Below are 19,962 nucleotides of genomic sequence, written 5' to 3'. Positions count from 1 at the left end.
CCTAGCAACACAATAGATGGAAACTGTACTCCCACTGCAGGCATCACCCTGTGATACCACACACTTTAAAGACACAAATACAGTGGTTTTGAGGTGGAGGGGGGTGGGAAAAACAGGGGGAGAAAGCAAAATATCTGATTAACGTGTAACTGAGGAGCTAGCCGTGCATGCTGGGTCACTCTCTAACTGTTAATGCCATATGCTACAACCCTGGAGCTCTTCACACTCCCACCCAATTATTTTATTTCAGCAGACAGCCTACACCACTGCAAAATACTTACAGAGAAATTTCTTCTTCTTTTCCAAGGGAAATGCATGAAAGGTTTCCCAAAACATTCTCACAGTTGGGTGCGTCGCAGTGTAGTCTCCCTTATAGACAGCGCTCTATGAGGAAAGCAAGGAGTCATGTCATTGCATCTAGCACTAGAAAGCAAAATCTAAGCAGAAACCAGACCTGATCTCTTCTGTTGTCTGATATCAGATTGCTATCTGGCAGTTCAGAAATGGAGCATGGGAAGAGTCATGAGCAATAGTACGGCTCAAAGATACAGCGAAGCTTTTTCCCAACAACCTCTGAACCCTCTGGCTGTGTTTTTGGTGGCTTTTTTTGCCCTGGAGTGAGTTTTACTCACTGGAGTGAGTTTTACTCTAAGTTTTGTCTCCTTCCTACAGTCTTGGCCTTCATACTTAAAAACCCAGACCAAAGTCCTTCTCCCCCTGTTCTTTCTCATCCCCAGTTTCCTCCTTGAGCTGTATTTAGTAACAGGACAGTAAGACATTTCACGTGAATGACAGCAAGATGAACAAGACACATAAAAAAGGACACTGTGGCTCACCACACCTCACGTCCCACTCTGCTCACCCTCCTGGTGCTTGTTAAAAAGGCGAAAACTGAGACAAGGGAAGCTTTACCTCTTCCAGCTCCTCCCAGTTGTAGTTGCTGTTTCCAACTATCATGGCCCTGAGCTCTGTGGGCTGAAAGAGCTCCAGGACTTTCCCACCACACACTTTCAGGAAGCCAGTGGAGAAAGCTGTGTACCACTCATGGATGGAGCAGTTGAAGATGTAATTTACATAGGCTTCAACAAATTTTTCCCTAGGACATTGAGAGACAGAGAAAAGCACTTTTACTTAAATGCCCGAGCAGCAGCACTACTAGTTTTCCTGTTTTTGCCTGTCATGTGTCTTACAAAAATTAGCGTTCAACAGGTTTGTCCCACCACCCTCCTCACACTGAGCTCAATCATGGCAGCAAAGAATTAAGGCAGCAGGCAGCACCAAGTGTCTGCTTAACCTCTGCCAGAGGCTATCGCTTCCAGAACTGGGAGCCTCCCCGAGACCTCGCCAGGCAAACTGCGATTCTGCAGAAGCAGCTGCTCCAGACTCAGTCCCTAATTAATCCAGACTGAGGAAATCCTGTTCTAAAAAGTCTTCATCTGAAACTACAAGGTCCATTAACTTCCTCCTCAAATTACTTCATTTACTGCAGAGCAATAAAATAAACTTAGGAATCTCTTAATCAGCCTTCACACTCCGGTTAAATAAAAGTAGAATTTGTGCTTCTGGAGTACACAGTGAGGAGAATGACTTCCCTCAGAATGACAACCCTATTTTGCTTCAAAGGTTCCCCAGTAACAGCACTAAAATAAAAAATTCTGCAGTCACTGGCAAAATACTTGTGGCAGGCCCTGGCCAACCTGTCTCTAGATTTTGTTAGGAAGTTAAGCATCTTTATTCTATTTTCTCTTTTCTCGTTGTAAAGCACCAGGATCTGAGTTCAACCCTAGAATTCTACTTTTGCAATGACTTGCAATATTTCCTGATGATAGCGCCTGATGACAACGTGGCAAACTGGAACATTAAACCAGTGTCTATGGGTGGAGCAGCTGTTTCTGCCTGGCATTTAAGAACAGCTCACATTTAAACTCAGGAGCAGACCAAGGAATGGAGCAGAGTCCACTATCTCAACTGTTAGCAGAGAAGGCCACATCTGGAAGAGGCACTGCAACCTGCTGGTGGAGGAATTCTCAGTGCGTGTGTATGTAAAACCAGCAGCAGATGGGTAAGAAATTCAAAAAAGAAAATAATGAAGCAGACTGTCAAATACGAAAACCTGGAAAAATAAATTACACAGCAAGGGAGGATTTATTTTCCAGTGCATTTGTTTTACTGTCATTTTGCCGATGGTCACCTGAGCATTAGGGAAATCCAAGCTGATTAAGCACTTAACTGTTGCTTAATACCTCCTCAGCGGTTACAGTCACAAACCATTTACCAAAAACATTTTATGCTGTGATACCCAAGATGAACTTTGAAAGAGAAGGGGAAAAAGCAAAGCGTTTCCTACTCGCTCTTGTTGAGTCAAAGAAATCCTGAGAATTTATCAGTTATCAGTGAACCTTCCTCAAAAAGGAAGACATGAAAAGACGTGAACACAACACACTTCTGAGGCCAGCAGGGCAGCAGTTTGGTCCGTGACCTCTAAACATAGCAACGGAGGAAGTCATTAAGCACCGTAAGGTGGATGAATTGACAGCCACGTCTAGACTCAGATTTAGAGGTTAGCTTGAGTTCAGAACTCTGGTCAAGACAAAGCATTGCTTTCCGGAATGCATCAAAGCTGGGGCAACCACAGACCAGCCTTTCTCTCCAAGGGTTTGCTCCTCTCAGCATCTTTCGTGACTAAACAAGCAGCTGAAGGAGTTAACCTGGATGTTCTTCCCAAACATCTGCTCTGAGCTAAAACCTCTGATCCTCCCCCTAGGCCAATACAGCACGCAGTAGTGAAAAGCCCACTTTACTTTTGAACGTACACGCCTACACAAAAAAAACCTAAAGACTATCACTGGCATTTTCATCTTCATTGTCTCAAACTCTCCCATACTCATCTTCCCGCCCATCTTCTCTTTACAGGGAAACAGATTTACACAGCTCCATCTCTACCTGAGTTTTGTATGGAGACAGCTACCTAGCTGTAAAACTGCAGTAAAGTAGTTAAGAAGTTAATACAGACAAAGCTTTAGTTACAGCAATGGTTTTAGACACAATCAAAACCATTTTAAATAATCAGATTAATAGGAAATGACTTAATCTCTAGACTTGCCAGTAGGGTCTTCAGCAGTCCTAGCACAAGCCCCTAACCATCCTGCTGACTAATCACTGGATCACACTGTTTTGCCAGCAGAGAAAGAATTTGAACGCTGTTTCAAGTAATAAAGGCATCTGTAGAAATCCAATTACAGGATTATAAGAAGAAAATAGTTTAGCAGCTGGGAGAAAAACGAAGGGGGAAAATGGTAGCAGTACTTGCAGTAACTCTCAAGGTTTCAGCCAAACGCGAAGCAATTTGTTCATACGCAGCTGGGCCTTATGGCTCTAATCAGGGATGGTGGTCCTCTTATCAGCCATACACAAGGGAAATGTTCATACTATTAATTCTGGAGCAGGAAACAAGTTTGCCAGTCTCAGTTTTACTTTTTTCAGGCACAGCTCCTGTCTCTACACCATTCATGGGGATTAACCTTCAAGGGCCAAAATCATGTTGCAATCCCTATTTACCACGAGAAAGATCTGAGAGCGGTCTACATTAATATCTCCTATAGAGAAGATACCCATCCAAAAAGCTGTGGGAGACTTCTCAAACATTGGCGGAGGATGCAAACCTCATTTTGTATCTAAATGTCACTAGCATCCAATGACTTTTCAAACAACTGGTCCTAGAATTTGTTCACAAATGAGTTCCCAGTGACTTCTTGAATGGCTTCAAGTTGCGCCAGGGGAGATTTAGGCTGGATGTTAGGAAATACTACTTTTCTGAAAGAGTGGTCAGGTGCTGGAACGGGCTGCCCAGGGAGGTGGTGGAGTCACCGTCCCTGGAGATGTTCAAGAAACGTTTAGATACAGCGTTGGGAGACCTGGTTTAGTGGGGTTATTGGTGGTAGGTGGATGGTTGGACTAGGTGATCTTGTAGGTCTTTTCCAACCTAGCTAATTCTATGATTCTATGATTCTATGATTCTAATTCTCCCGCACATTTCACCTCAGTCAAATTTTCTGTGGCACTGCTCCTGACGTCACCACAGGTGTGAGCCCATCCCCACAGATTACCCCGCTTACCTATTGTCCTTCTGCACCTGAATTTTGTCTCCGTCTTCAATCAGGTTCTTGTGCTCTGTCACCCCGTAGCTCTCCCTGCAGATCTACATAAAATCACAACGCTAATTTTAGTAAAAGTACTCCTCGGGCCATATGCCTGCAGAAAGATACAGGGTTCTCTTTCACAGGCAATGACTGGTATTTGAAGAAGGACAGAGAAGAGCGTATATGCAGAACACTTTTTCCACGCCATAAACATCATGCCTGTTTCACCACTTTCTACCATTTGCTGTAGAACTGCTGTTAAGCCTAAAAGCAAGTTCAGAATGGAAAAAAGTTTTTCTTTTAGGTCAGCTTCCTCTTAAAAAACAGGAGATTGCTAACTATAAAAAGTACATTTAACCCACATGCTTTGGCAATAAACAAGATTACTTCATTATTATTAATATTAATATCATAATAATGGAAGACCAGTAGATTAATTCATTTGCTCTCACTGCAAGACAGCATGACCACGGACAAATTGCTGCTCTTGCTTGGCCTACAGTGGCATCAGGACAAACACACTTGCTACATACAAAACTACCGTAATTATGGCTGCATTACTTCATCCTGAATTGCAGCTCTGACCTCCCTGAGAAAAAGTCAGACCCAGGTCTGACTTAGGCAAGAGACAAATTTGATTTAAGAAACTTTGTGTTCTCATTTGTGAAACAAGGAGTAAACAACACTCTCCCAGCTTGACTGTGTAGCAGAGCTTCCTGCTACCTTGTTCTTGCCCTAGGCTGGACCTGAACAGACAGCCAAGAATCTCAACCATGCTCAAGAAGAATCTACCACTCACAGTCCGTTAGAGCATCAGGACGTCAAAGCAAGCACTGAAACGTGGAAGCTCTTAACCTGCCTGAGAGTAGCACAGGAAACCACCACTGGAGAACAATGATGCTGTGTTTCTTCATGAGTATTGATATGTTTGCGCATGAGCAAAGTCCTACCTGACATCTTAATGTACATGAAGATCTAACTCTTAATTCTAGGGAACCTCCACTGTGTAATAGAAATTATTGTCTCTAGGTTACTAGCTAGAAAAGAAAAAAATATGTATTACTCTAGAAGCACAGGAAAGACTACCTCGGTCTCCTAGAAAATATTTGTTTCTAAGCAGTCTGACCATGTACATTCAATATACATTTTAAATTAAAAAAATATGATTATGACAGCAAGGAAAACTCTAAATTGTGCTAGCATTTCCAGCATTGACTCAGCGATGCCAAAGCCCCCGTTTTCAAGGAGGATTTAGGAATCTAGATCTTACTCTTTTGTGCGAGAAGACAGCCACTGGCATTGTGTCACACGCCACAGTGACAACACAGCTATTCTGAAAACCACTCTACTTAACCTGCTTACTAGCTTAGTTTTCATTGCCACATATAAAAGAACAAGAGAGTTGACAACAAAGCATTTTAACAACGTTAACATGGGGTATTTGCTGCAGGCATACTTTAGAATAAACATATAATACACATGAATGGGCTTCAACCGTACTATAACAATCAGCACTTTTATGTTAAATATATCTTACTGTAAAATTCAAGCAGAATGTCTCTTCTATGTCTTCCCCAGGATAATCTAAAAGCTGCTGAAGACTCCTACATGTGAGTCAGGGAAAGAAACAAGAAAAAAAAAAAAACATATTCAAAATGCCATACATTTAAATAGAAAAGAAAATTGGCAAAAGTAAAAAGCATCATACGTCTGGGTAATAGGACTGCAAGAAAGAGGACCTCTGAGTCACTTGAAAAGGTAAGAAATATGCCTCAGAGGAGGAGATGCTTTGCAAGAAGCAAGACAGGTGCTAGACCACCCAAACTTTCAATGTAGTCCATGTCTACCCAGTACACGGATACCCTCCAGTCATCCTGGCCTCAGAACAGAGTTACATTTCTAGTTTTCAAGGGCTGCTAGATATTCATGCCTAGACCACACAAAGGTCTGAGGGATAGGAAGAAAAGAAGGTGGTGAGAAGCTGTATCTTTATCTCCATTATATAGAAGACATTCTTCTCCTACCACTCCAAGTCCTTTTGCTGTCTTCCTGGAATTTTACTCAATTCTAATAAAATGCAACTGCAGCTTTGTGGTGGTAAACTGGACAGCAACTCAAAAGAGACAGAAGACAGCAGTCACGCAGTGGGATATTAACCTCTCAGTGTCAAAGAAAACCAGTATTCCCATGCAATTAGGTAGAAAAGACCAAATATATATTTTAGAAAAAGCCATTCCTTCACCCAGTTCAACTCCCTTTTTTCTGACATGGGAGCAGGACAGAGTTATGTCGGTTCAGAGCCAGGCCCAAGCCTGGCTCGAGGAAAAAGGCAGAGGCTAGGATCTGGGATCGTGCATGTAATTGGGCTACAGAGTGGCAGGCCCCCACCTGTTTTCAAAGCTGTGTGGTTGGTGTCTTTTGGCTGTGCTGATGCCGAGCTTTTTGGGGTCAGCAAGGTGGGTACAGAGGTTATAGGCTGAGCGGACGGATCAGATAGCCCAGGGAGAGAAGTCTTATGTGACATTCACCACAGTAGTCCGCTAGTCTCACAGCGCCCCAAAAATAATTAGTCACTCAGAAGGACCGGGAGGTGACGTGCTGAGCAGTTTTTACAATTTGGCATTTCTCATTCTCAGATGGATGGTTTCCCTTCCCAGACAGGCTGCAAATTTTGTTTTTCGTACCTTCCTTCTGTAGGGGACAGCTCCTTCAAATCCTCTAGGCATGGCTTCACATTCAAGAGCTTTTTGTACAGAGCCAAGGGAAAGTGAAGGTCTACCACTGTGAAGTTGTATATTGCAAGACCGCATATGATGCCAATCAAGTGAAACCAGTTGTGTTCTACAAAACACTTCAAAACCACATAGAGAAATCCTGATGAGATGCAGCGTTTCTGGCACGATGCATTGCACTCTTACCCCATGCATGAAGAAGCCAGCCCCTGCTTTCTCAACTGGGACAAAAATAGAGTGCATCAGGTCCCAGCCTGGTTGTGAATTCCTTGATCCTAGCCTTGCTGGAGTGTGGCACAGAAATGAAGCTTCAGAAACAGAGTCCTATTACTTCTGTAAACCTCTGTGTTTAGACATTAACAAAGCTTCAATGTTTGCCACCTATGTACTGCAAGAAGACTTGTTAGCACTTCTCTCCCTATCACCCATTCTGTTAAGAAGCTTATGCATAACCACAGTGCCACCCAGGCAAACACAGGCAGCTGCTGGTACATAGGGCTTTACTCCCTCACGTATTTACTCTCATGTTGCTAGGTCAGTCACAGACTCATTACCTCTATTTGCTAAATGTTGTAAATACGTGACTCAGATATTTTCAGTGATCGTGTTGTCATTACTCTTAAGTGTTAAAAGATTTGTTATTTTTACAGCGTTAACACGAAGACTAATTGCTCTGTGATACTGTTACAAGTTACAAAAGGCACCGTGTCATTTCCTTCCTTAAAAAACGTAATTAATCAATTAAAAGAACCCCCCACCAGGGCAACCGTACCTCAAGGTAACACTGATTACATCATTTTCCAACTTGGGAAATTTCCTAACTAGGAAGGTGAAGAAAAAGGATATAAACAATCACCTCCAGCTACCTGATAGGCAGAGAACTTCTTATCTTTCCAAAACCAACCAGTGTTCACTACAGCGCTCCTGCTTTTTCAGAGTTTCCCCACATAGATCATTAGCAAGTTTTGAACCTGAAGGTGATAGTGATGCATGAATAACTGGATTGATTGCAATTACGTGAACAGCAACGGAAGCACTGAATTCTAATGCCAGTATGACCTAAACCTCTGGCTGTGTAAAACAGCACGTGATTATCACATTCATGCTATTTGAGAATTCTATTAACTGTCATCTGATACTTAATATGAATTTTACTGTGGAATAAGAATAAAGAGCCAATTCCTTAACAGGCATAATCAGAGTTAATGGTCCTATGCTAATTTACATGGACTGAAAATAAAGCTCACAATATATCGTGCGTGGAAAATAGGAGGAAAATCCTTTCTTTCCCATCGTTTGCCACTAGCTTCGTTATCATTTAAAGCAGTATATTATTTCAACCTGTGTGCACAGAGGGCAAGGGCTCACCGTGTCTGAAAACCACAGCAGGTTTGACTCTGGGTAGTAAGTGAACATGCCATAGATGGGGTTGAGGAGTTCTTTTAGCAACAGGAGGAAAAATTCCTTTGTCACCCCTCCAGCATCAACAGCTTCCTCACCGTCAAAGATGACCTGCAGAAAAAGGAGGTCAGTAACAAGGATGCAGAGCTGAGGCAGAACGAATCAGACGCCTTTCCCACTGGACGCCATGCAAAGCAATTTGCTCCACGTGCCCCGCCCCACCACAATCCTTGAGCCAATTTCAAGCACTGGGTTTGCAGGGAAGGACAAGGGAGCACAGAGTGGCAAATCTGATAGTTAGATACATTTTAACTTCTTATGTTGCTCCTGTTAGATAGCAATCAAATCCTAATCACCTGCCCCCTCAACAACAGAAGCAGCGGGACAGCAGCTACTGAACTTTGCAGCAACCTCTCAGAGATAAAAGACACTCTACTTTAAGTGCTCTGCTCCCACAGAATGGCAAAACAGACTGCATCATATCGCAGACATTACTTCCCTCCTGCCCCTCACCTAGAAGAGTCACCAGGAAAAGAGAGCAAACCCTCTAACTGGTTTCCTATAACTGACTTCTGCCAAAACGCTCCAGGAGTCAGAGAGGAGAAAGATTCAGCTCCCCCACTGAAGAGACGTACCCCTGTCTACTACTGCTATGGTAGCACGCTGGTGAAGTGGTAATGCAAGGGGCAGAAAGGCTACGGAAGTGTCAGCAGCATGAGAAGGTTTGAGGAAAACTTACCTTAAGGGGCTTTTTCAAATCAATGTCTGAATGGATACTCAACTCTCTTAAAGCATCACCGACCAAATTACTCCTGCGGACGTGAAGTACCAGGAAAGGGCTTCTGGCCAGCAGAGGCTCCAGGGTGAGAAGCATGAAGACATTTTGCAAATTCGCACCATTTATTGCCACCTGTAAACAAGAGAGGCATGATAAACAGCTGCTGTTCAGATCCATTCTTCTGGAAGGAAAACAGTTACATGCCTGATGTTCCTTTCTTCCTTTCCGTTTTTTTCCTCAGGGTATGAGGATTGTGTGACCACTCCATACAAGTCTTTGTGCATGGGTGCCTACTTGCACCCTCATTTCCTACACCCACACCTTTTGAGATCACCAATTGTCTCTCGGGCCAATACAACTTCTGGCAGCCTGCTGTTCTGCCGAGACAAAGCTGATCCCCTCCTCACAGCAGTGCACTGCTGACAGTTTGGGGAGTTGGAAATACATAGAAGAAAGTGGCAAAATAAGAGCATCGGACTCCTGCTGCTGAGTGAGTGTAGGCCAAGCTTACAGACAGAACCAGAAGTCGGATTTCAACTCTCAAGTTCTGACAACCACTGCTCCTCTGCCAAGCAGAAGCTGCAAAAAGGTGCCCGCTTAACCCAAAAGCCTCTCTGTTTTTCCAGACTTACAGCTCCTCTAACAGAGACCTCATCTTCATTTATATCCGTGGACTCTCATAAATACATAAGGCTTCCTTCTCTATATAGTTTAGACTTCCACTACATGCACATCTGGCAATTCTGATGTTACCAAACTTCTTGAATTTCAAAAAAAAGTAAGCATTGTGTCTGCCCTGGGCAAACAACTTCTCCAGCTACTCTGCTCTCCTGTACCACAGAAACAATAAAACGAGGTACAAAGCAACTCCCAGTGAATGCAAAAGACAGGAAAAAAAAAAATAAGGCAGAAAAACTGGAAGAGAGAATGATTACCTGCATCTGTAGTTCTGCATCTGTCTGTAACATCTTGGTCTTAGCTTGAGCATCGAAGATGAAAGGGTAAGAGCAGAGAGTCACAGCATCCTGCAAGACAGACAGACAGACTGGTACCCACTTACAGCTTCTATAAGCACTTTTTCAAATAAGAGTCATGAAAAACAATTTTCTTACCTGCATGATAGATGGTCTTACTTTCTGTGAAGGAAAAAAAGAAAAATAAATGAAAATCTTTTTCTCTATAGACTGTGTTGTGCATCTCTTAGGATGGACTAGTTCAAAGGTGACCCAAAGGGAATTTTTCTTCTCTGGGACCCCCAGGCCAGTTTCCTCCTCTTGAAGAAAAGCATGGGAATTTCCTTTTCAAGCAAACACACAAGACTAATTCAAAACTTTCATACTAACCATTACTAAGAGGACTAACTGGCACAGAAGCCCATTAGCCTGATAGAGGTGAAACTTACCTTATGAACAAAAAAAAAAAACAACCCTCAAGTCAGAGAACACATGAAACAACAGAAGAGAATGTAAGGCCACAACACAAGACCAGTCCTGCAACGCAAATTACTCTTCAAATTAGCCATAGATACATTTTTAACCATTACTGTCACATCAAACTAAGTCACAATCTTATTGTTCTGCTCAATAAAAGCAAGCACAGAGCAGCACTATTTGTAGGATGGAAGGTCACAGGGAACACAGCACACACAACATTTAGAGGGTACAAACAAACACGTACAGTAATACTTGCTGCAGTCCAATTTTACTGTTGCAGCATCCCCAGATGGATTTTTTTTTCTTTCTTTCCTTGTTATTATTAAATAATCCTGTACAGCATTTTCCAGCCCTCAGTTTCATTATCTCCTTTCTTACACACAGGAAAGTGAGGAATAAAAGAGGTGAAGGGCCAGGAATAAAACCCAGATCTCTCAAGTCTTGGTTCAGTCCCCTACCCAGAATGCTACATCGCCCTCTCTTATGGAGAAACATTTTGAGATTAGCTGTATTTATCCACAATATTGCCCAAACAACAGAAGCAAAGGGTAAAAATTATAATTTCAGAATACATTATTTGGCTCATGAGGTCTAGATTACATTAAAAGGATTCAGTGACTGAATTAATCCCTTTGTGAAGGAACTGGAATGGATTGACATGAATAATCACAGAAACTGTTGCAAACATTAGTTAAATGTCGTCAGCTTTAGCTCTTCACCAAGTCACTAAGTATCCAAATCTGAGACTTAATGTACAGATGCTCCTCTACTGGATACATCATGGTGTCTACTAAGAGGATATTAAAAACGTGGATCTCTTTGATCAGAGAGACAAATGTGGACAGCGTACATGTGAAAGCTCTTACCATTCCAGCCTGATGTAAGAACCACATGAGGTAATCCTCTTGAATGTCCACCAAGCTGGAAATCTCAGGGATGTAAAACTTATCATATTCTATATGTTTAACTTTCTGATTTACCTAGGGAAAAAAAAAACAGATAGTTTTTAAAATATGGATGCATTCAGCATTCTTCTTAGAACAGGCAGGTTTGCTTTCATAAAATCAAATACAGCAGGTTGCAAAAAAAGCCTCTAGAAAACTGAGAAACTTCTTTCTGATTTATTTTAGTTCTTCTTTCTCCTCATCCAGACGAAACAGCACCAATGCAGTGGGAGCAGAAGGGTAGCAGGGCATCTGTGTCACAACAGTGCACGCGGCCTTGCAGCTCAGTACCAGTATTCTTTACAGTGAATTCTTCCTAGTGTTTGAGTCACAACTAAGCAATCTTCAAGTACACTGAATTCGGAATAACCAGTAACATCCTCACTGTTATGGAGTTTCAGTGAACAATGAGATAGCTAACAATCCAGAGCCGTTCCCCAATTGGCAAACAGCAGATAAGACTGAATCATCTCGAGCCAACACACACCCAGGCTTACCTTGTGGAGTTTCTCCAGAAGCCTGAGAGCAGCTGTAATGTAGCTACTGAACAAGACTGGGATCAACAATGTCTTTCTTCCACTGAGGAGGTAGACCACTGCGCCTTTATAGAGATCCACTAGCCTGAGGAAATATCTTGGGCACACTTGAGACCACCAGTTATCTGGAAAGAAGAGGAACATCAAAATAAATCTGGAATTGAACACCTCAGAGCACTCCCCTACATAAAAATGAAAGTAGGGGAGCTAAAGCTGAAAATAGAGGAACACACCTAAAAAACACTTTCAAAAAACTTCCCTAGTTCTTCCCTAGCTGTCAGAATGGAAAGCGAGCAGAGTAAGGGGCAGACACCAGAAGCTGAACAGCTTTCTAATTGCCACCTTTCCATTATCAAACAACCGTATCGCTCACCATCCAGCCTCAACCCATGACCAATGCAAGAGCCTGAACTCAAGGTTTTCCAACTGCTTCAAGTATCTTAACGTTCAAGATTCTGTGATCTTGCAGATAAGCCATTGTCTCTCTACAGTGATAAGAAAGTAGCTCTCTGGTCAGTTCTCCATCAGTACCACCTACTTTTTCAGCAGGTGTCAGAGGGTACCTCTTGGCACAGCTCTACTAAATGTCCCTCTCTTTTTTAATAAACTGATTTCCTTCTTGCTAAGGGGAATAACCCTTAACTCTCCTCCAAAGAGATCCTGCCTATTAGCTTCTTTGTTGGAACCAATCCACCTGCAAAGCACAAAATGTTTCCCAAGTTACATCACATCTATTGTTAGAAACAAACACTGGCTTATCCTCTGAAGGGTCAGCACAACAAATGTGTGCCACACCTGAGAATGAGAATCTTTTACACTTCTTTTTGCTAACAATCACAGTGGACAAGGAACTCTGAGCAGAGGAGGAAACATGGTTCCAAAACCTCTTGGAATAAAATAAATAAATACAATAGTAAATCACTAAGCCTCAAAAAAATTTCACCAGAGCAATGCTTCTAGAGGCCTGAATACATTACATAGTATTTTATATATATGAGCATTAGTATAAGATAATCTTAAGAAATAGAATAAAATAGCAAAGAACTAATATCTTTGCAACCACGAGCAGGAATTTTGAGCAGCTTATCTTCTCAGCATTACGTTGCTTAGGAAATAACGTTAGCAGAAATAAGATTCAGATGCAGGAGATGAGGTGTTGTGTTTAGGTTGGCCATGGACTAAACAACAGGTTTTTCTGCACTTTATATTGGATAAATTAACTTTATGTTAGCATTATTTTCATTCATTTACCTTACACAGAAAATATAATTGAATGTGGACAACATCCGATTAAATTTAAGAGAGTAATATCAATTAATCTTCATGACATGAACACTCTGTGTTCACAAAGAGGCTTGAAAATGTCTCTGGAATTGAGTCTCTGAATGTAGGTAAATTAGATAAGGCAAATTACAATAACGTCCTCAGTAAGTGTTCTTTGAAATATTCTACTGCTTTGTTAAAACAACTCTTAACCTGAATCTGCTTCCTCATTTATTATCCACATCACTGTAAAGGTTTTGTATTACTGTAACTCACTAGCTTCCCATGCCTTACCTATATGACAGAGTATTCATTCCAACATATTTAATGTTTAAAATTCAAATGTTATGTTTAAAATTACTTTACATCAGAGCATAGGTTTTTGGGAGGAGGATTCCTTGTGTGCTTTTGGTTCCCAGTTGCTCTTTAGAGGCGACTGCTTCGTAACACCATACCACAGGTAATACTCAATTATCATTATCATTGCAGCCACAGTTAACAAAATCACCAAAATTACAACAACATGGAAATACGACTGAAACATCAGAAGACACCACTCTGCGTCCTCACTGGATGGTGAGAGCAACGTGCATCTTAAATGGTAGCCTCTTACCAAGAACCTTGCTGGGGTTGGTGTCCAAGCGCAGAATAGCCATTGCCAGGGGAAGCGTTAATGTGATATAATACTTTGAGTCTTGGAAGGGTGGGAATTCAGGGAGAATCAGATAGATCCTCATCGCCTCCACATCTGGTGGTGAGCTGGACAACTGAGGAATCAAAAAACTTTCAAAGCTCTTCAGTATCTAGAAGTAAAAAAGACAAAATGAGGCAATTTATCCTGGACGATGAAGCTCCAACAACATAAACGATGTGTAAACAGAGCACAAAGAGCGTGAGTGGACTTGCAGAATTTCACCTGCTGCAGTTCAAACTCGGCAAAATGTCAGACAACACCTTCCTACCGGTGTCCCTTTCCGATGCCTACGGTAAACTGAGATTCAACATACACAGTTCTGTGTACAAAGATGTGTGCCTAAAACAGGGACTGCACAGTCTACAGGGCTACTCAACACATTGAGTTATTTCTGCTTTAGGGGAGTCAGGGAGGTTGAAAACAATGATCAGATATGATCGGTGAATAAATAGCAAAAGCGAAATTAAGAAATTCTCAAGAGCTGTGAGGAGTATAGCACATTGGATGAACTGAAGAGACACTTTACATACTCAGTTCTAAAACGTTACTTTAAGTTTCTAGCTTTTCACCCCTACCAATATTTGGCACTAAGTAAAATTTCCTTCTCAGTCCAGAACCCTTACAATGAGGCCTTTCTCAATTTCTTCCCAAGGAAATGGCAGTATTAAAAGAGCAATTGAGATAGATTTCAGCAGCAAAATCACAGCATAATACCTGGCATGACTTACTAGCTCAACTAGCAAGCATTACTTTATTATTTATTTCATCAGAACAGACTCCATTAGGTAAGAACTACTATTACTCTGTGACCTTTAAAGTCCCATAAAGTTCACTGAAGACAGTGACCTATGTTCAGGAACCACTGAAATTATCACGGCTAAACCCTAAGCTGGCTGTCAGTCTAAATCCACTGAAGACTTGAGATAGATGAAGATCAAACCCAGAGCAAAAACAAACAAACAAGTAAAAAACTACAAAAATTACAGGTTGAAATACGGAGAACATACACTGCTTTATCTCAGATCTCTGCGTTCACAAGAAAAATCCTCCAAGTTAGAATAAACAACTAGGAAGTACTCTGGCTGACACGCCAGAAGTGAGAACATACTCATGATTTGCAAGCGTAACATACACAGACTTGACTTCAGCAGTCATTTCAACAATTAATTAGATGCCACGAAACAAAACTTTTGAAAAACAAGTCTTTGAAGCAGATTTTGAGAATATCAAAATCCATCCAGGTCAGTGGAGATGTATTCACTGACACCACGACGGATCCAGCCCGCAGATTTGAAATACAAACACTCCCCCCAAAATGTGCTATTTCTTGCATGTTATAGAGGGACAATGCTTTTAATTCGCCCTAGGAATACTTAAAACCTTTGAAGTAGAATACCTGGTCTAGGAGAATTGAATGTTGAGAGTTCATCAGCTTCTCAAACAGCACTCTGGTGGAGTTCAAATCAATCCCTGGAATCTTTGGACTGGTCTTAAAATGTTCATCAATTCTTTTTAAAAAAAAGATCACAAACAGACATAAGTTCAAGGAAGAGAAAACATTACTTGTGTATTGGCTTTGCCTGAGAGCAAGTGATGGAGGATTGACCCCCAAGGAATTCATCAGACTAGAAACAAAGCAGAATTTCAAATCTTCTTGCTAAGGGCAAGACGCACAATTCCCCCTTGAGAACTCCTCTGGGCCTTGTTCAGATTTAGGATTCTTGCAGATAAACACTTTATCAAACTCTTTGATTTCCTCGGGACTCCTCACTCACCTAAGAACGTGCCTGCTTAAAAAATCTATAAAATACCTATCTATCACATATATCAGGATCCTCACATACATATACTCTATTTTTATAGCAAAAACTAGTTCAACACTAGAGAAGGGTGATATATAAGAAGACATTGCTTGTTATACAAGGGAACGTCAGATAAAAGCTTTCAAAACAAAATCAGCAAGATTTTCAGAGTGGCTCTTTGGGCACGTCCACTTTCACGTTTTCTATCAAACAACAGCACAGCTGAGAACAGCTGTCACGTGGTCTTCAGACATAACAAACACGCTGTCTTTCTGCTATGTGTGACAGGCTGTAATTTACAAAGGCTACCTGTATGAGAGGGATAACGAAGACAAGCCTTCAGGACAATAGTTTAAAAGCTGGATTGAGTGACAAAAACATCCTGCAGTTCAGCGGGCAAGTTGCCTATCTCAACATCTAGAGCACGTGCAGCATCTGTAGCAGGGGTTCTCAGCACCACTGTCTGCAGTAAAACTGCACATATATCTTCATATATGCCAGTAAAAACGAAAAGATAACTGCTACAATTCCTCTGACCTCATGGAATTCCCAAGCATGACACTATTTCTCCCTAAGAATGTGTTTGATCAGACACACTCTGAAGGAAACAGTACCTATTAAACACGGGATGCGTTTGTCAGGTTGCTGGTGCGGCTGCAATGATATGAGAAGTTAATCATAGCCTGCTGGAGTAGTTATCTCCATAACAACACGAGCACCAGGCTGGAAACAGCTCCTCAGAGTCACACTGCTGTACAGGCAGCTTCAGTAGTAGTCCTGTAGCATGCCCGGTCGCAGAAATACTGCTTCTCTACTCAGCCCTGTGTACCACAGTGCTGTACTGCAAACAGGCCCATATGGCATTAGGATACTGAAGGCATATAGTAGGGTATCAAACTTATCATTCGTTTGGTCACAGATCTGTTTAAGCCTGCACTAGCCAAGGCATCATTAAGGCAGAAAGAGAACTGCACTGAGGTGAACAAATCACACACTCTACTCCTTTCCACATTCAAAGGAGCCCTGGCACTATTTGCAGTGACTCAAATACTTGGAGACCTCACTGTTTTAAACCAACACGACGCAACTCTCTTTACACAGTCACATGTTGCCTTCTTGCAACACTGCAAAAGAAGCCACTGTACCAGCTGAAAAATGCAAGAATAATGAGTAACTTGTTTTCTTTTTTGAGTTGCTCTTGGAAAAGATTACTCAAAAGATTATTCAGAGTAACTAAGCTCATCTTCACCTAGTTACAGGTCATTTACTCATCACATCACCATAAAAATTCCTCCTCCACCTCATCTTATGCTGTTACCTCCCCAGCATTTACAGACACAGCCAACACAGCCCTCCCCAACCCACAGCCTTTGACTCAGCTATGCATATTACATCCTTGTCACCACCTATTGTTAGTTACACCCATTTGAAACTCCTGCTTTCGTAAGCAAAAGCACAAAGCTTCCCACAACTGATGCCCCCTAAAAGGAAAGTGCTTCCGTGCTGGCCTGCATGTATTTTTCAAGAGCACCTTGTGTTGAGGTACAATTCCACAATCAGTAACCTTCACCAGATACCTCAGCTGGCTACGAGACTACTCCAATACCCGGCATTGCTAATTTCCTTTAACGTCATACTAATATCCCTGTCTTTTAAAGTTTATATTAATTTCATAAGGAAAAATAACAAGCATGACAACTCCAAAGAATCTGTGCCACTTACAGTACACTCACCATGCACTTTCTTAGACCCAGCTCTGACCACCTACCTCTTTAGTAGACACTCTTTGCCCAGTCTCCTGTCTGATCAGAACAATTAAAGCCCACTGCAACAGGTGAGTGACAAAAAGAGATTCCACTCTGCCTCAAGGGAAAGCTACAGTTCTTGGCTCTGCTTTTCACTTACTTCTTCTCCAAGAAGCTTCCATTCCAGCAGGCAGCCGAGGACAGTATCTGAACAACATTACTGTTTGCAGCAGGAGGACAAAAGAAAACAGGGATAGAAGATATAAACAAATGTCCAAGCAAATCTCTTCAGACATCTTCCCTTCCTTCTATGGGAAACAATGCCAAGATCACCCCCATCATTCAAAGGCACAGAGGTTAAGAGGCTCACTCAAGATCATGTAACACTCCTCCTTGAAAGGAGGGATGTTAGCAGTGCCTCCTTTCCACCTACTCTCCCCTTCTCATGGCAGGTGGGGAAGAAATTTAATCAGTCTTCTTGCTGTATTTCAAGAACTCTAAGCACATAATGAAGAACAACTTTAAAATCCATTTCCCACCCACTATTTGCAAAATTCTGAGGCAGCCTTAAATTCCTCTGGTTTTGCTAGGAAGCTCTAACCTGGCATCCTTGTGACTGGCACTTGTCCTCCCCTTGGATATGACCAAGAACCACGCACTTGAAAGGGCTGCTGAATTTCAAGTGAAAACGTGGCACGGAAGCCAACAAAATTATTTAAATAAAACTTCCAACAAAAGGCTTGTCCAGTGCCACAATACCTACTTGACAGAATTAGAACTGTTCTTTTCTAAAAGCTTTTGCCTCCAGACATCTATAGTTTCATCATTTATTAAACAGGTGTAACGTGTTTCATTTATGGTCCGGAAATCATCAGCAGGCAAGGAATTCTGTGAGAAGATACAGATTTCAGCAAAGACAAGGCTTGTACAACAATTCCTTCTAATTAAAAATCTCTGTTTTTTACATACAACTGATAGCTTTCTGGGTGTGGTCCCTGAACAGGTTTGATTAGGAAGCTGCAGCATTACTAATAAGTCCAAAAGGAAAGGCACGGAAAGGAATGGAAAAAAACACGATCATCATCAAACAAGTCTTGAAAAAGAGGAGAAGATAAAACAAAAAGTATAATTTCCTTAAATGTACCAAAGCCCTTTCAAATAATGCTGCATATAAACAAAGGCTTAGTATATTTATTCTAGAGCTATATCCATCCCTCCAATAGTGTATGTCAAACACTCACTGAAAAAAAAATGACAGAAGCAGAAAAAGCAGTATTCAGCCCACTATCCAGCTGATCTGACAGTATCCCAGTGTGGATTCCACTTCCTTACATTCTCACCACATGAACCCCACTGTCTCAGGAGTAAAGCAGTCCATTACTTCCCATATGCCAAGGAAGTAACTCCCCCCCTGATGATCAAACTGATATCAATGTCTTCCCAATCACTCTAAGACATGACTCTAAAGGAAGGCACCTAAAAACATTGTAAACCCCTGTAAATAAGTGTTTTCCATGATAAGGTTTGTAAGGTAGAATGGATTCCAAAACACCACCTCATTTTCAGGAGATTAGTACAAAAAAAAAAGTGTGATGTGAGGGCTGGAGCAGGCGAGCAGATTTGAGAAAATATGGAAAGATAATTTGTTTTACCTCGTATTTGGAGCAAAGCACAAACGTTTGGTCTCCTCCAGAGAAGATATGTTTAACAATGTGATATTTACAGGCATCTGTTTAGAAAAGAGATGCAGTTGCATTAGAGGCTGATTAATCCTTCTTTGCCTTTCCCCCACATTTGCGCTGCCACTGTCTCACGCTTTACACTACAAGGAACATCTAGTTCCTTGATGGCAAGGCTGAAATCAGAAGGAACTCAAGCACTTGAGCACTTTGTTTGAGACAGACACAGGACCTGGCAGTAGGAAAAAATCGTAATTTTTAAACAGCAAAGAGGTTTTTAATGAGAAACCAAAGCCCTCAGAAATCAGTATGAAAACAATTTAACGAAGGCTCAAGATCACCAAATGTTGGGCTCTGCCATGATTAGAGAGGGCACACAGATTAACAGAGAACAAGAGGTCACCCAGCAATTCCACAGTGCATTCGGGCCACAGGAATGGGTTTCTTTCACTATTTCAAGCACTTACAGATTAATGTCAAGGTGGTTTTAGATCAGCATGCGTGAGATGAAGTGACTCATGCCCATTTGCTACTCCAAATCATTCATAGTACATACCAGGTTTCCCTGAGAGTTGCCCATTGTGAGCTGCCCAGTGACCCTTCACAGGAGAGGGACACTTAACATTGCAAGTGTGCCCAGTCCCCAGCTGGCCTCTTGTTCCACAGCCAAATGCATAGATCATTCCTGAAGAAGGCACAAAGGCTAAAGTGTGATGTCTGTAACAGAGATGGGTACAAAATTTGGGCCATGTTTAACAATTAAAAGAAAAAAAAAAGCAACCCACAATTTATTCTTGCCTCCCGCAGGCCAGCAGC

General features: G+C 41.7%; 1 protein-coding gene across 1 annotated transcript in view; it reads right to left on the bottom strand.

Moving 5' to 3' along the window:
* Positions 1 to 19,962, bottom strand: part of LOC110398826 (probable E3 ubiquitin-protein ligase HERC3) — a 46,883-nt gene that overhangs the window by 1,811 nt on the left and 25,110 nt on the right. The window contains exons 8-24 of the mRNA XM_021396795.1: positions 19,703 to 19,863; positions 19,120 to 19,196; positions 18,231 to 18,355; positions 17,628 to 17,687; positions 15,317 to 15,428; positions 13,840 to 14,029; positions 11,925 to 12,088; positions 11,350 to 11,463; positions 10,163 to 10,186; positions 9,986 to 10,075; positions 9,012 to 9,182; positions 8,240 to 8,383; positions 6,824 to 6,990; positions 5,677 to 5,743; positions 4,116 to 4,198; positions 913 to 1,096; positions 282 to 384 (exon numbers count right to left, since the gene is read on the bottom strand). Of these exons, the coding sequence (XP_021252470.1) occupies positions 282 to 384; positions 913 to 1,096; positions 4,116 to 4,198; positions 5,677 to 5,743; positions 6,824 to 6,990; positions 8,240 to 8,383; positions 9,012 to 9,182; positions 9,986 to 10,075; positions 10,163 to 10,186; positions 11,350 to 11,463; positions 11,925 to 12,088; positions 13,840 to 14,029; positions 15,317 to 15,428; positions 17,628 to 17,687; positions 18,231 to 18,355; positions 19,120 to 19,196; positions 19,703 to 19,863 (2,036 nt within the window). The remainder of the gene's footprint in view (positions 1 to 281; positions 385 to 912; positions 1,097 to 4,115; positions 4,199 to 5,676; positions 5,744 to 6,823; positions 6,991 to 8,239; positions 8,384 to 9,011; positions 9,183 to 9,985; positions 10,076 to 10,162; positions 10,187 to 11,349; positions 11,464 to 11,924; positions 12,089 to 13,839; positions 14,030 to 15,316; positions 15,429 to 17,627; positions 17,688 to 18,230; positions 18,356 to 19,119; positions 19,197 to 19,702; positions 19,864 to 19,962) is intronic.

Source organism: Numida meleagris, chromosome 4 (assembly GCF_002078875.1).
Source record: "Numida meleagris isolate 19003 breed g44 Domestic line chromosome 4, NumMel1.0, whole genome shotgun sequence".
In the NCBI taxonomy this organism is placed as follows: Eukaryota; Metazoa; Chordata; class Aves; order Galliformes; family Numididae; genus Numida; species Numida meleagris.
This window is presented reverse-complemented; position numbering and strand designations above follow the sequence as displayed.